Source organism: Littorina saxatilis, linkage group LG15, assembly GCF_037325665.1.
Source record: "Littorina saxatilis isolate snail1 linkage group LG15, US_GU_Lsax_2.0, whole genome shotgun sequence".
In the NCBI taxonomy this organism is placed as follows: Eukaryota; Metazoa; Mollusca; class Gastropoda; order Littorinimorpha; family Littorinidae; genus Littorina; species Littorina saxatilis.
This window is the reverse complement of record NC_090259.1, coordinates 41,255,298-41,269,659: the sequence shown is the minus strand read 5'-3', so window position 1 is coordinate 41,269,659 and position 14,362 is coordinate 41,255,298. Positions and strand designations below refer to the sequence as shown.

The 14,362-nt window shown below is 44.1% G+C and overlaps 1 protein-coding gene across 3 annotated transcripts in view; it reads left to right on the top strand.

The window, feature by feature from the left end:
- LOC138949331 (uncharacterized) overlaps positions 1–14,362 on the top strand; it is a 617,348-nt gene that overhangs the window by 469,574 nt on the left and 133,412 nt on the right. For all 3 annotated transcript variants that reach the window (XM_070321116.1, XM_070321117.1, XM_070321115.1), the window contains 2 exons: positions 2,158–2,295; positions 12,419–12,547. In XM_070321116.1, coding sequence (XP_070177217.1) covers positions 2,158–2,295; positions 12,419–12,547 — 267 coding nt within the window. The remainder of the gene's footprint in view (positions 1–2,157; positions 2,296–12,418; positions 12,548–14,362) is intronic.

Genomic DNA, 14,362 nt, shown 5'->3' with positions numbered 1-14,362 from the left:
TGGTTTTTCAAAAATAGTGATATCGACACGTAGTTCTATTGAGACGTAGTGATAATGACATGTGTGCATTGTGGCAATAACACTACGTACCGATAGCACTTACTGTTTTTGGCAATTTGTGTCGATAGCACTACAGAAAATAGCGCAAACGATACGTAGCACAAATGACAACATTTCTCCTAATAAAATAATAAGAAAAAATCAATTTGTTCTAACTTTTTTCAATTTGTCAGCCTGTCCAGACTCCCTAGTTTTAAAAAAAGGGATTCTTGCCCGCTTTTAAAGTTTAATAAAAAACGCTGGCGCTGGACCCGAGTACTCTTCAGACTGGCTCGCTCCCCCAGTATGAAAGTTTTTGTCTTGTGCACGTGGATTTAAAATTTTTTATTTTTTATTTTACACAATTAAAAGAATTATTTGAGTAAAATAAAACATTAAAACGTTCATAATAAACAATAGTAAACAAGAATTAAAAAAAAATAGACCGCCCATGCCGGGAATCGAACCCGGATCCCTTTGGCCACCAAGCCACCACCTTGAACCACTGACACAGTGTCCCTGTCGCTCTCTCTCGTACTCTCTGTCTCTCTTTCAGTCTCACCGAGACCAAACCTGCACTGTAGTTTCTTTGCCGAGACCAAATTAATCCCCACCCGCTGGCTGGCTTGCAAATCGTCTCGCATGCGGTACGCATGCTTTTCATGACGCTGTTCTATCAGCTCAATGGCTGGCTGTCGCTCCGATTGAATTTGTCCAACCGTCAAGAACTTTTGTGTTTTTTGGGGGCATTTAGGTCCCAGGTAACATTATGAAGTTTTAATACGATCAATCGGACCTATTATCAAGTTAGTGTATCAACTTTTGAACGAACTGCGCCCAGTAGTTTCCCAGCAATAAGCTGTTAAGTCGAGACAGACAGACACACACACAGATACACACACAGACAAATTAAATTAAAGTCTGCTGGACCCAAGTACTAGCGTACTCGGGGATAACTCTCAATGTATTAATCGTACAGACCTCATTTTGTACAACACTTGTAAAGGTACTTTGACATACACAACATAACTTACAGGACAGCTGTTCAATTTTAAAGGTAATTACAGCACTATAAAAATGCCTCGATATGCAATTTTTACCCTTGAAGACAATGGGCCTCCCTACCAGTTACAACTGTGTTAACCTTAGTTAAAACATCTAACAAAAAATCACACCAAAATTGGTTAAAATCTATCAGTAACAAGTACACATGGTTCCAAAGTGTCATGAACCTTACAAAACAGTGCCACGTCAGTGACGCACGTTGTGCACAACAAAATGGGGACAAACAAACACAAATCACATGTTTAAAATCACATCTATTTAAAAGCTAAGATAACTCGAAAAAAGAAATAAATCAGCCAATCGGTTCATCGCCACAACAATTTTTTTCTACCCAAAACGTCACTTACGTAGCACCATTTTAGGGTGGAAAATGTTTTGAATATATCTCACAAAGTATTATCAATTGATATTTGAAATACAGATCAAACGATAGTTTTAGGCTTCTGTAGCAACTTTGGCTAATTTTCGAAACCAAAACAATAAAAACTAGCACACGCATGACATTCTTAAAAGTTTTCATAAAATGACTTCACAAGGCGCGTTCCAAAATGACATCAAAACAAAATGGCGGCATGGAAGGGGAGTGAATTATAGGCAAGCGATGAATGGTATGAGTTACTATAAACATCTCTTGTGGCATATGTACGGTGAAAAAGCTGTCAATTCCATTTTGATTTTCAGGCTTATGTGAGCATTATTTTTGGAATTGCCTTTTATCAATAAGTTACCCGTAATTAGTGTTTGTCAATCTGTTATCTGAAATCATTGTTTGTTTGTGAATATATTGCCAGTAATCGTTGTTTGTTTGTCAATCTTTTACATGTAATATTTGCTTGTTTGTCAATCTGTTACCTGCAATTATTGTTTGTGTGTCAGTCTTTTACATGTAATCGTTGTTTGTTTGTAAATCTGATATCTTTTATCATTGCTTTTTAAAAAATCTGTTACCAGTAATTGATGCTTATTTGTCAATCTTTTACAATCATGTAATATTTGCTTATTTGTCAATCTTTTACCTGAAATTATTGTTTGTTTGTCACTCTGTTATAACAGGAGCCAAGAAGGGCGAGCGTTGCCTTCCCAGATTTCAACAGTGTCTGTCGGGAGCGACCTGCATGCCTCAAAGTAGCGGTGGGTCGACGTGTCAATGTACGGTCCACCCGAATGTCAACCAGGGGTCAGCTGAGTGCGGTAAGTGCTGCTAGAGAGGCAGAGAGAGAGAGAGAGAGATCACAGGGTGGTGTGTCGATGTGCAGTAAGTGCTTTATAGGGGCTAGCTGCATGCCTAAGAGGGAGAGAGAGATCACATTGTGGTGTGTCGCTGTGCCGTAAGTGCTTTATAGGGGCAAGCTGCATGCCTAAGAGAGATCACATTGTGGTGTGTCGCTGTGCCGTAAGTGCTTTATAGGGGCAAGCTGCATGCCTAAGAGAGAGATCACATTTGGTGTGTAACTGTGCGGTAAGTGCTTTTTATGGGCAAGCTGCATGCCTAAGAGAGAGAGAGAGAGAGAGAGAGAGAGAGAGAGAGAGAGAGAGAGAGAGAGAGAGAGAGAGAGAGAGAGAGAGAGAGAGAGAGAGAGTGAAAGAGATCACATTGTGGTGTGTCGCTGTGCGGTAAGTGATTTATAGTGGCGAGCTGCATGCCTCAGAGAGATCACAGGGTGGTGTGTCGCTGTGCGGTAAGTGCTTTATAGTGGCGAGATGCATGCCTAAAGGCCCGTCCAGACACTCCCGGCAGACCCTGTCCACATTTGACTTATGCTCAAAACGGCGCGCCGCAGCGTGCTATGATCGCGAAGCGTTATTTGCAGAAGAATAGCGCGTGTTCTAATTTCTATGACACAGACATAGAACGACGGAAATTTGACCAATCAGAGCAAACCAGAGCGATGACGTCAGCCGCTCGCGGCGCGGCTGTCGAATCAGTGCAACTGAACCTTCTTGTCAGGTGACCCGCTTGACTGATACCGCGTTGTGAAAAGAATCGTCGATGTGTGGCCACTCGGCAAATCCCGCGCGACGCACAAAACGGCCTGCGGCGCATAGAGCGTAAAACGGCGGCCAAGTCTGGACAGGGCTTATAGGCCCGTCCAGACACTCCCGGCCGACCCTGTCCACATTTGACTTATGCTCAAAACGGCCCACGTGGGAGCGCCACAGCGTGCTATGATCGCGAAGCGTTATTTGCAGAAGAATAGCGCGTGTTCTAATTTCTATGACACAGACATAGAACGACGGAAATTTGACCAATCAGAGCAAACCAGAGCGATGACGTCAGCTGCTCGCGGCGCGGCAGTCGAATGCAACTGAACCTTCTTGTCAGGAGACCCGCTCCACTGATACCGCGTTGTGAAAAAAATCGTCGATGTGTGGCCACTCGGCAATTCCCGCGCGACGCACAAAACGGCCTGCGGCGCATAGAGCGTAAAACGGCGTCCAAATGTGGTCGGCCCTTAAAGGCCCGTCCAGACACTCCCGGCCGACCCTGTCCACATTTGACTTATGCTCAAAACGGCCCACGTGGGAGCGCCGCAGCGTGCTGTGATCGCGAAGCGTTATTTGCAGAAGAATAGCGCGTGTTCTAATTTCTATGAAACAGACACAGAACGACGGAAATTTGACCAATCAGAGCAAACCAGAGCGATGACGTCAGCCGCTCGCGGCGCAGCAGTCGAATGCAACTGAACCTTCTTGTCAGCTGACCCGCTCCACTGATACCGCGTTGTGAAAAGAATCGTCGATGTGTGGCCACTCGGCAAATCCCGCGCGACGCACAAAACGGCCTGCGGCGCATAGAGCGTAAAACGGCGTCCAAATGTGGACATGGCTTAAGAGAGATCACAGGGTGGTGTGTCGCTGTGCGGTAAAGCCCTGTCCAGACTTGGCCGCCGTTTTACGCTCTATGCGCCGCAGGCCGTTTTGTGCGTCGCGCGGGATTTGCCGAGTGGCCACACATCGACGATTCTTTTCACAACGCGGTAACAGTGGAGCGGGTCAGCTGACAAGAAGGTTCAGTTGCATTCGACTGCCGCGCCGCGAGCAGCTGACGTCATCGCTCTGGTTTGCTCTGATTGGTCAAATTTCCGTCGTTCTATGTCTGTGTCATAGAAATTAGAACACGCGCTATTCTTCTGCAAATAACGCTTCGCGATCATAGCACGACGCGGTGCGCCGTTTTGAGCATAAGTCAAATGTGGACAGGGTCGGCCGGGAGTGTCTGGACGGGCCTTTAGTGCTTTATAGTGGCGTGCTGCATGGCTCAGAGAGATCACAGGGTGGTGTGTCGCTGTGCGGTAAGTGCTTTATAGTGGCGAGAGACATAACAGGGTGATGTGTCACTGTGCGGTAAGTGCTTTATAGGGGCGCGTGAGCTGCATGCCTCAGGGAGATCACATGGTGGTGTGTCACTGAGCAGGAAGTGCGTCAGGAAATATACACACGTGTGTATATATTCTGGAAATATGGTGTTCACTACAAAATCATGCCGTCAAATAGTGGACTATCGTGAGGCTTGACACAAAGAAATAAGTTCCAGAAGTATGTTGTTTTCATACAAGGAACCGGGAAGATACTGACCGTGCAAAGTATGAGATTGCGCCGCGAAGCTCAAAACTCGCGATTGCCGAGCCATGATTTACAATAACTAAAAAATAAGCGTCAACAGATGCCGATTTGCATGAACATTTGGTGAAATGTTCTGGGATGAACGCTCTTAGTAGAGCCATGGTGTAAACCTGGTACAGCAATTTCAAACCGAGTAGATGCTGCCTCGAAAATGATACGCATCCTGGTCTACTCATTTCATCTGTTATCCTCGAAAATTAGCGCTGTTAAACAGATTATAAGAGAAGATCCCTGAATTACAATCAGGGACATGCAATATGCCCTTGGAATAATAAGGTCTGCATTCGAAAAGATCTTACACAAATATGTAAAGCTATATGTCGGTTGGGTACCACATGCACCCAGCAACGGGAAGAAGAGGGGTAGGACAGGGTGGTGCCTGAAAATTCGTTAAAAAAAATCAGCAATGGCGAGTCTGCATCAATAGAAAATATTGTCAGTTGTGACGAAACCTTTGTTTATCAGTTCTAACCTGAAACCAAACAACTGTCGTGTTTGTGTGAGCGTTTGCAGGCGACCCAACCCCTGCCAAGTACAAATAACAAGAAGCACTAAAACAAACAAATGCTGGCATCTTTCGTCGCTTGATCAGGGCATTTAGACACTGTGACTCTTGAGGACAGGCATATTGTCACGCCTGACTTCTATGGCCACCACTAAATGCCTAAAGTATTCGCGGCTTGGCACAAACACCGTCCAAACACGTGCACCTGTGTTTTGCGACAAAAGATTCCTTGGCACAAAAGGGAGCACTGTTGTCGCATCCACCCTATCTCCTCATGTTTGTTCAGCCTGTTCTCAGATTTCAAGAAACATCTGCGGAAACACAGGTTGAGAGCCCTGAAGACTCTGTCCGAGTCTTCACGAGGGCAATACACTCTTCAAAAAAAGTTAAGGATCGGTTGAAAAAACGGATCTAAATATAAAAAATTGCCAAAAAATTAAACATCAACATAATCAAGATTAATGTGTTTGAATTAACAAATGAACAATGAGTCTTGACCTAGCATTTTGTTTGGCAGGCAGAGTTATTTCCCTTTGTGGGACTTCTCAAAAGTTTCTGCATTTTGGAAGGAAAAGGGTGTTTTTTATAGCCCCATGAAATATGCGTAACGCATGCCAGGGCAAAAGGTTGTGATGCACGTGCTACAACAGGGTCCTGGCAATGAACATCGCTCACCAGCTTGTGTTTAAAGGTTGACACGCTGACACAATTATGCACAGTAGCAACATGCCCCCACGAAGAAAACTGAGCGATTTGGATAGAGGAAGGGCAATAGGATGGCTACAAGACGGTTATGCTGCCAGGCAAGTGGCCCAGAGGCTTGCAGTGGCTCCCTCTGTCATCATCAGACTAAAACAGAGATTCCGAGCAAGTGGAAGAGTGCAGGAGCGACAACGTTCTGGTCGTCCCAGAGTCACCACACAAAGAGAGGATCGCTTCATTCAGAGGCAGGCCATGCAACAAAGAATGGCTACGGCAAACAACATTAGGCAACGCCTACAAGCTACGAGTCAGACGATCCGAAACCGCTTACACAACTTTGGCTTGCGTGCAAGGCGTCCAGTCCGAGGAACAACCCTGACTGCTAATCACTGAGCAGCTCGCCGAGCCTGTTGCACTCAACATGTGAGGTGGCAACATCAGCAGTGGGCTCAGGTGTTGTTTACAGATGAGTCCCGCTTTTGCTTGGAACCTGCTGATGGTCGCATCCGAGTGTGGAGGCGTCGCGGAGAGCGCTTTGCAGAAGGCGCTGTTCTGGAACGACAGCGTTTTGGCAGAGGCTCTGTGATGGTCTGGGGAGGGATCAGCACACGTCTAAGGACACCTCTGTACCATGTAGTGGGCAACTTGATCGGTGTCCGCTACCAAAATGAGATCCTGCAACCCCTGGTCGTTCCAGCCCTCCAAGCGATCGGCCCTCGTGCGATTCTTTAGGATGACAACGCACCTCCCCATCGCTCTGCAGCTGTAAACACCTTTATCCAGCAGGCCAAGGTCAACAGGATGATGTGGCCAGCCAACAGCCCGGACTTGAACCCCATAGAGCACATGTGGGACGAGCTTTGTCGTCGGGTACAGCAACATCACCCTCCTCCTGCCAATCTGGGTCAACTGCTGCAATGGCTCCAGCAGGAGTGGAATGAAGTTCCCAGAGCATTCATATGCAACCTGATCCACTCCATGCGCCAACGATGTGTTGACTGCCTGGCACACAACGGAGGGCACAAGCGTTATTGACACTGATTCACATTGTTGTGAATTCCATTTTCGAGGGTTGTCACGTTTGACACACTCTAGCTAAATTGTCGCTGCCGCGTTCGATCTTTGCTTTTGTCATAAGGATAAGGATAGGATAAGATTTTATATAGTCCATGAGGGTAACCTCACAGAAATTCGGGCTGCTTTCTCCCTGGGGAAAGCGAGCTGCCATACAGTATACGGCGCTACCCATTTTTTGACTCACATGCGAAGCAAAAGTGAGTCTATGTACTCACCCGAGTCGTCCGTCCGTCCGTCCGTCCGTCCGTCCGTCCGTCCGTCCGGCCGGCCGGCCGTCCGGAAAACTTTAACGTTGGATATTTCTTGGACACTATTCAGTCTATCAGTACCAAATTTGGCAAGATGGTGTATGATGACAAGGCCCCAAAAAACATACATAGCATCTTGACCTTGCTTCAAGGTCAAGGTCGCAGGGGCCATAAATGTTGTCTAAAAAACAGCTATTTTTCACATTTTTCCCATTTTCTCTGAAGTTTTTGAGATTGAATACCTCACCTATATATGATATATAGGGCAAAGTAAGCCCCATCTTTTGATACCAGTTTGGTTTACCTTGCTTCAAGGTCAAGGTCACAGGAGCTCTTCAAAGTTGGATTGTATACATATTTTGAAGTGACCTTGACCCTGAACTATGGAAGATAACTGTTTCAAACTTGAAAATTATGTGGGGCACATGTTATGCTTTCATCATGAGACACATTTGGTCACATATGATCAAGGTCAAGGTCACTTTGACCCTTATGAAATGTGACCAAAATAACCACTAAAAGTGACCATATCTGATGGTAGAAAGAGCCAATAAGTAGAGGTTACATGCCGAGTCTCAGTGATTATCAAAAATAATGGTCGAAGTTAGCGGATCATGAAAAATGCGAGCTTTAGCGAGCTTTTTCATGACCGCGAACTGAGACCATTATTTTTGATAATCACTGAGACGAGGTGTGTAACCTCTTTATTCCTCCTTTCTTCAGTTATTCAAAGAAAAGAGGAGGTTTTTTGCGAAAGTTTGATCGAATCCTATTCACTCAACCAGTCAACCTGCGCAGGCGATCGATTAATGCGCGGTTGTATAGTTCCGTGCAAATCATTCCATTCTGTTAACACTTCTTGTCAGTTTTCCTATTTTGGACTAAAATCAAGTACACAGATATGCTGTTATTCTGCTGTGGCGGCAAAGGCAGATATTGTGTGTTCTGTATATGTTTTGGTATCGGTTAGGATAATGTTCTTTCGTCAAATGGGACTAGCAGACGAACTTTTGCACCCGTGTTCCAACGTTAAAAACTGTATGAAGTTAAGTTTTCTGGGGAAAATAGTGTATGAAACCGCTTTATGTTGTTTAAATTGATGAGATGTGTGCATTTGGTTGCGTGTGATCTGTTTATTAAATGAAATATTGTTGAAAACTGACCGTCGGATTGCAGTCTGTTGTCGAAGAAACTGAGTGAAAAGAAGGGGAACTACTCTTGTCGCTAGACAAAGTATGAGTTACTTGCCTTGGGAAATTGCTTGTGATGAACGTCTGATCTAGATTCAGAAAACAACCGAACTCATGGATTTTATATGGAGATTCATGTGTTCAGGCCTGTAGTTGTTAATTTAAATGCGGTATGTTTGTATTGTTTGCTCCAGAGATGTATACTTCGTACATTAGAGCGTTCGGAACTTTTCAGTCGCAAAAAGTAGTACCGAAACAGAACAACCTCTCAACCCATTGCACTATCGAGGATTCAGGCTGTTGCTGGGTCGTTATTTGTTTGGTTGCTGGGTCATTATCGAAAAATAACTACCCCTACAAGTTTACAGAGGTAAAGAAGCAGAGGGGGGAATAAGCACCATTGTACTTCCTATGTCTTGAATTAACAGCTTTGTGTTGCATGACCTTGGATGACCTTGACCTTGGGTCAAGGTCACATGTATTTTGGTAGGAAAAATGTGTAAAGCAGTTCTTAGTGTATGATGTCATTGCTAGGTTTAGTTATTTGACCTTGACCCTGAAGGTCAAGGTCATGTCAAGGTCAAGCATGTAAGTCGTATGGGCTTTGCCCTTCTTGTTTATTTTTTTTCCTGCATGCGTGTATTCATGTTTCCAAGCCCTGAGACTTAATGCCGTGTGAGATGGAATTTTTTTACACTTTATTTCAAGTCACACGGGTATTTGGTGGACATTTTTATCTATGCCTATACAATTTTGCCAGGAAAGACCCTTTTGTCAATCGTGGGATCTTTAACGTGCACACCCCAATGTAGTGTACACGAAGGGACCTCGGTTTTTCGTCTCATCCGAAAGACTAGCACTTGAACCCACCACCTAGGTTAGGAAAGGGGGGAGAAAATTGCGGCCTGACCCAGGCCTGAACACGCAACCTCTCGCTTCCGAGCGCAAGTGCGTTACTACTCGGCCACCCAGACCATAACGACCATTACTCCTTGGTTGTTCAATTATATAATTTAAAAGAAAATGACAGAATTCGGTCTTGTCTGTTTTGTGTGGCGTGCTTTTAAAAAAATGATCCTTAACTTTTTTTGAAGAGTGTACAAGGTATAGCTGATGTCACGTGGTCCCATGTCTGAATGAGGTCGTTTCAGAGGATGGCCAGTTGGGTGTCGGCTTGGGAAGGATTGGTCTAGAAAGTGGCCCAGTTAGATTGTGGGTATATGTTTTCTTTTCTGAGATTCTAAATAATTATGGAACAGCCTACGCATATAGTGCAAGGCCAGCTCAGTGCCTAGTGTTCACCTGTAGTGATATTAGAGACTCTCTATTGCTCCAATGAGGAGAAGAAATGAAGGGGAAACATTAACCGGACAGTTAGGGAGATTTCTAGAAGCAAAAGGAGGTAACTCTCACTTGGTTATACATTGAAGGGAGGTAACTCTATGCATGCATGCCTGATCGTTCTATAGAATGTATAGAGTCAAAGTTAGACCTGCTGATCAAGCAGGGCCGGACTACCGGGGGAGTTATGGGGGTTGCGCAAACCCACGCCCCCCCCCCCCCCCAGCCTAAACATGTACCTCACTTATTTAAAACATTTTTTATTATTGTTTATTTTATGCCGTTTCATGCAAGGAGCGACCATTTTGCTATCTCAGAATATGACCTATCCGTCAGCTGGCAACCCCCCCCCCCCCCCCTCCTCTTAGCATAGTCCGGCCCTGTCAAGTATCTACACTACTCGTCATAAAAAAAAACCTTTACAGATGCGTTTGAGGGCAGATCTTTCTAATGAGGCCGTTTATCGTAAAACCAATTATATGATTGGAAAGGCCTTTTATTCCCCTAACTTAATCAGAAAACATATTGAGTTTACATGACGTAGTGTCGATACAGTGGAACCTACAACACAAACACCCCCAAAAATCAAATTCGCAAAATCAAGGTTCCCGCGTTAACATTGACAAAACATCAGAACTGCTAAAACGAAACATGTTTAGCATGTCCTTAGACAAAACAATAACATTCGCATCCAAATCAGTCAGTTTTGTTCACATATCTTGTCTAACGTGGACGCTATGGCATGCTGAACGGTGTACGTGTCAATCCTCTCAGCAGGCTTAACAGGCAGTTTTTGAAGCCGTTTTAGCGGGTAATGAGACAACAAATGGTACGTTTGAGTAACTCGCTAAAACGTATTGCCTTCAAACTGTTGGAGATTTGTGCTAACACATGTCGTAAAGTACATGCGGAATTTCAAGTCATTTGAGACATTAGGTCTGCTGTTATTTGTCATGTCAGAAAGAGTTTTTAAATTGACGGTAGGTGTTTGCTGACTCATCGAAAAAAAATAATTTGTTGACATCTTCAAGAACAATGACAGATGCGCCACATACACAAATTCCATGTACATATTTTGTCAGACATGGGTGGTATGAGGATTTCAACGCGAAAGTAGTTTTTAAGAAGTTGACTCATTCAGAGCGCTGAGCGCAAATGTCGGCCTACGCCTAGCAAAGCTCACTGCCGACACGTTTAACTGACCAATAACTCTTGAAAAAGCATTTTCAAGAATTTTTGTGTGAGTTTGAACAAGTGCGCTGTGAACAGCCATTGTTGAAACTCTTATATTTTAGTGTAAATTGAAGCTTTCATGTTTCTAAATGCATGCTAATTTTTTTTCTGTTCAATCGGACAGGGTTCATCTTTATTTCTAAAACTCTTTCTGGTATGTCGCATAACAGCAGAACTAATATCTCAAATGACTTGTGATTCCGCGTGTAGTTTACGACATGTGCTAGAACAAATCACTGAAAGATTAAAGACAATGCGTTAACGAATTACTCAAATGTACCATGTTTTGTCTCATTACCCGCTAACACGGCTTAAAAAACTGCCTTTTATGCCTTCTGAGAGGATTGACACTTACACCGTTCAGCATGCCATAGCGTCTATGGTAGACAAGATATGTGAACAAAACCGACTGTTTTGGATGTAAATTTGATTGTTTTGTCTAAAGACATGCTAAACATGTTTTGTTTTAGCAGTTCTGATTTTTTGTCAATTTTTGCGAATTTGATTTTCGGGGGTGTCTGTGTTGTAGGTTCCACTGTATCGACACTACGTCATGTAAACTCAATCTGTTTTCTGAATAAGGTAGGGGAATAAAAGGCCTTTCCAGTCATATAATTGGTTTTACGATAAACGGCCTCATCAGAAAGATCTGCTCTCAAACGCATCTGTAAAAGTTTTTTTTATGACGAGTAGTGTAGAATGCTCCCAAAGAAGGGAAATAAGTCATGTCCAAGTTATTTTTCGGCAAGAACAGTGTGTTGATGGAAATACTTTTGCATTGTCTCCCAGCCTGTTGATCCAAATGTTTGAGCACACGCTTTCATCTATTCGTGTCCTTATTGGAATAAGATTCTAGAAGTTTCCGAGAGAGCTAGAAGGCCGATCAGAAACACCCGGGCGAAACCGATCCTGACTGCTCGTAGCAATAACTATAAACGCGATCGTGTTTTCAACGTGGCAATGGGGTGAGAAATTTTGACTCTATCAAGTATACTACGCCTCGACTTCTCGTCAAAATATCTGACCCTAACGCCACGCTGACTTAGATTGGAGCCTGATATTGACGTGGAATTACAATATGAATAAGAAAACATTAATTCAATATCTATCACAATCATATCGTACTAAAATTAACTTCTTCTAGCCCTGAATGTGTTGCTTTATACGTAAAACACACACACACACACACACACACACACACACACATACACACACACACACACACACACACACACACACACACACACACTCACACACACACACACACACACACACACACACACACACATACATACACACACAAACACACATACACACACACACACACACATGATGGTGAGTAGCATAGATGCGCTGAGTAAAGGGTAATCTTCCTGTTCGGCCTTGCCCTTCAGAACCTATACCGAACGTGGTTGGAGGGAGCTGCACGAAAACGTCATGCAAAGACCCAAACGCATTCTGCATCAAGGGTGTATGCACGTGTGGCAACAGCAGGACGCTCGAGGCATCCAACTACACTTGTGGTGAGTGTTCCTTTGGGCCTACGTAACTGTGAAACATGTTACAAAGACTGTTGAGTACACGTGTTCTCTTCAGTCTCTGCCCGTACTCGGTACACCCATGTTCTGTACATAAAGAAAACAATCGTCAGACTAATAATCGAACTTATTTTGTGGCAATCATTAACACAAATATTCGTGTAAATCTATTAGAGCACATTGCATTGCATGCCTACCAGGTCTTCGTGATTTCAAGCCTTTTGCAAACGCTACACTACTTGTCATAAAAAACCTGTACAGATGCGTTTGAGGGCAGATCTTTCTGATGAGGCTGTTGATTGTAAAACCAAGTATATTTGCAAAATCAAGGTTCCCGCGTTAAAATCGACAAAAAATCAGAAACATGTTTAGCATGTCCTTAGACAGAACAATCAAATCTGCATTTAAATCAGTCAGTTTTGTTCACATATCTTGTCTAACATGGACGCTATGTGGTATGCTGAGCGGTTTAGGTGTCAATCCTCTCAGCAGGCATAAAAGGCAGTTTTTGAAGCCGTTTTAGCGGGTAATGAGACAAAAATGGTACATTTGAGTAACTCGCTAACGCATTGTCTTCAAACTTTCGGAGATTTGTGCTAACACAAAACTGACTGATTTGGATGCAGATTTGATTGTTCTGTCTCAGGACATGCTAAACATGTTTCTTTGGAGCAGTTCTGATTTTTTTGTCAATTTTAACGCGGGAACCTTGATTTTGCGAATTTGATTTGGGGGGTATCTGTGTTGTAGGTTCCACTGTATCGACACTACGTCATGTAAACTCAATCTGTTTTCTGAATAAGTTAGAGGAATAAACGGCCTTTCCAGTCATTAAATTGGTTTTACGATAAACAGCCTCATCAGAAAGATCTGCCCTCAAACGCATCTGTATAGTTTTTTTATGAGGAGTAGTGTAGAATGCTCAAACACTCACCTGCATGGTAAATCGCATAATGATTAAAAAAAATGTTAAATTGCCACGTGCGACGAAAAATCTACGAAATACGACCCGCGAACATGATCAGACTCAATGTAAACTGTAAAGCCCACATGATCTTGTCCGAAGACCCCCCCCCCCCCACCCACCCCAAATTCCCCAACCTACCCCCCACCCAACCCACCTCCCCTCCCCATCCTCCCTGATGCAGACAACTTCTCTTGGCAAGCTAGCGAACAGTACTTTAGCTTGGTGAGCATTATTCGCATGCTGGCTGTGGTCAGTGATTAGTTTATGCACACATAATGCACAGTAAGCGCATCTCTGAATATGAAATAGACGTAGGATACCTTACGATCGGTAGACGCTTGACCCTGTGACGTCAGCCGTCCAACAATGGGAATGGTTTTTGGGGGTAGCGGGGGTTAGGTCTAGGGAGATGGGAAAGAATCAGACTTGCAGAGGGAGAGAGCCAGAAACCAGACCAAGGGAGATTGGAAAGAATCAGACTTGCAGAGGGAGAGAGCCAGAAACTAGACCAAGGGAGATGGGAAAGAATCAGACTTGCGGAGGGAGAGAGCCAGAAACCAGACCAAGGGAGATTGGAAAGAATCAGACTTGCAGAGGGAGAGAGCCAGAAACCAGACCAAGGGAGATAGGAAAGAATCAGACTTGCAGAGGGAGAGAGCCAGAAACCACACTTATAAGGGAGATGGCTAAGAATCAGACTTGCAGAGGGAGAGAGCCAGAATCCAGATCAGAGAAGTCAGAGTAGAAGTAGAGACCAGCAGAAGGACACAACGCGATTTAGATTAGCGTAGGAGCAAGTGCTAGAAGACAGCTGAAACAGCAAGACACTGCAG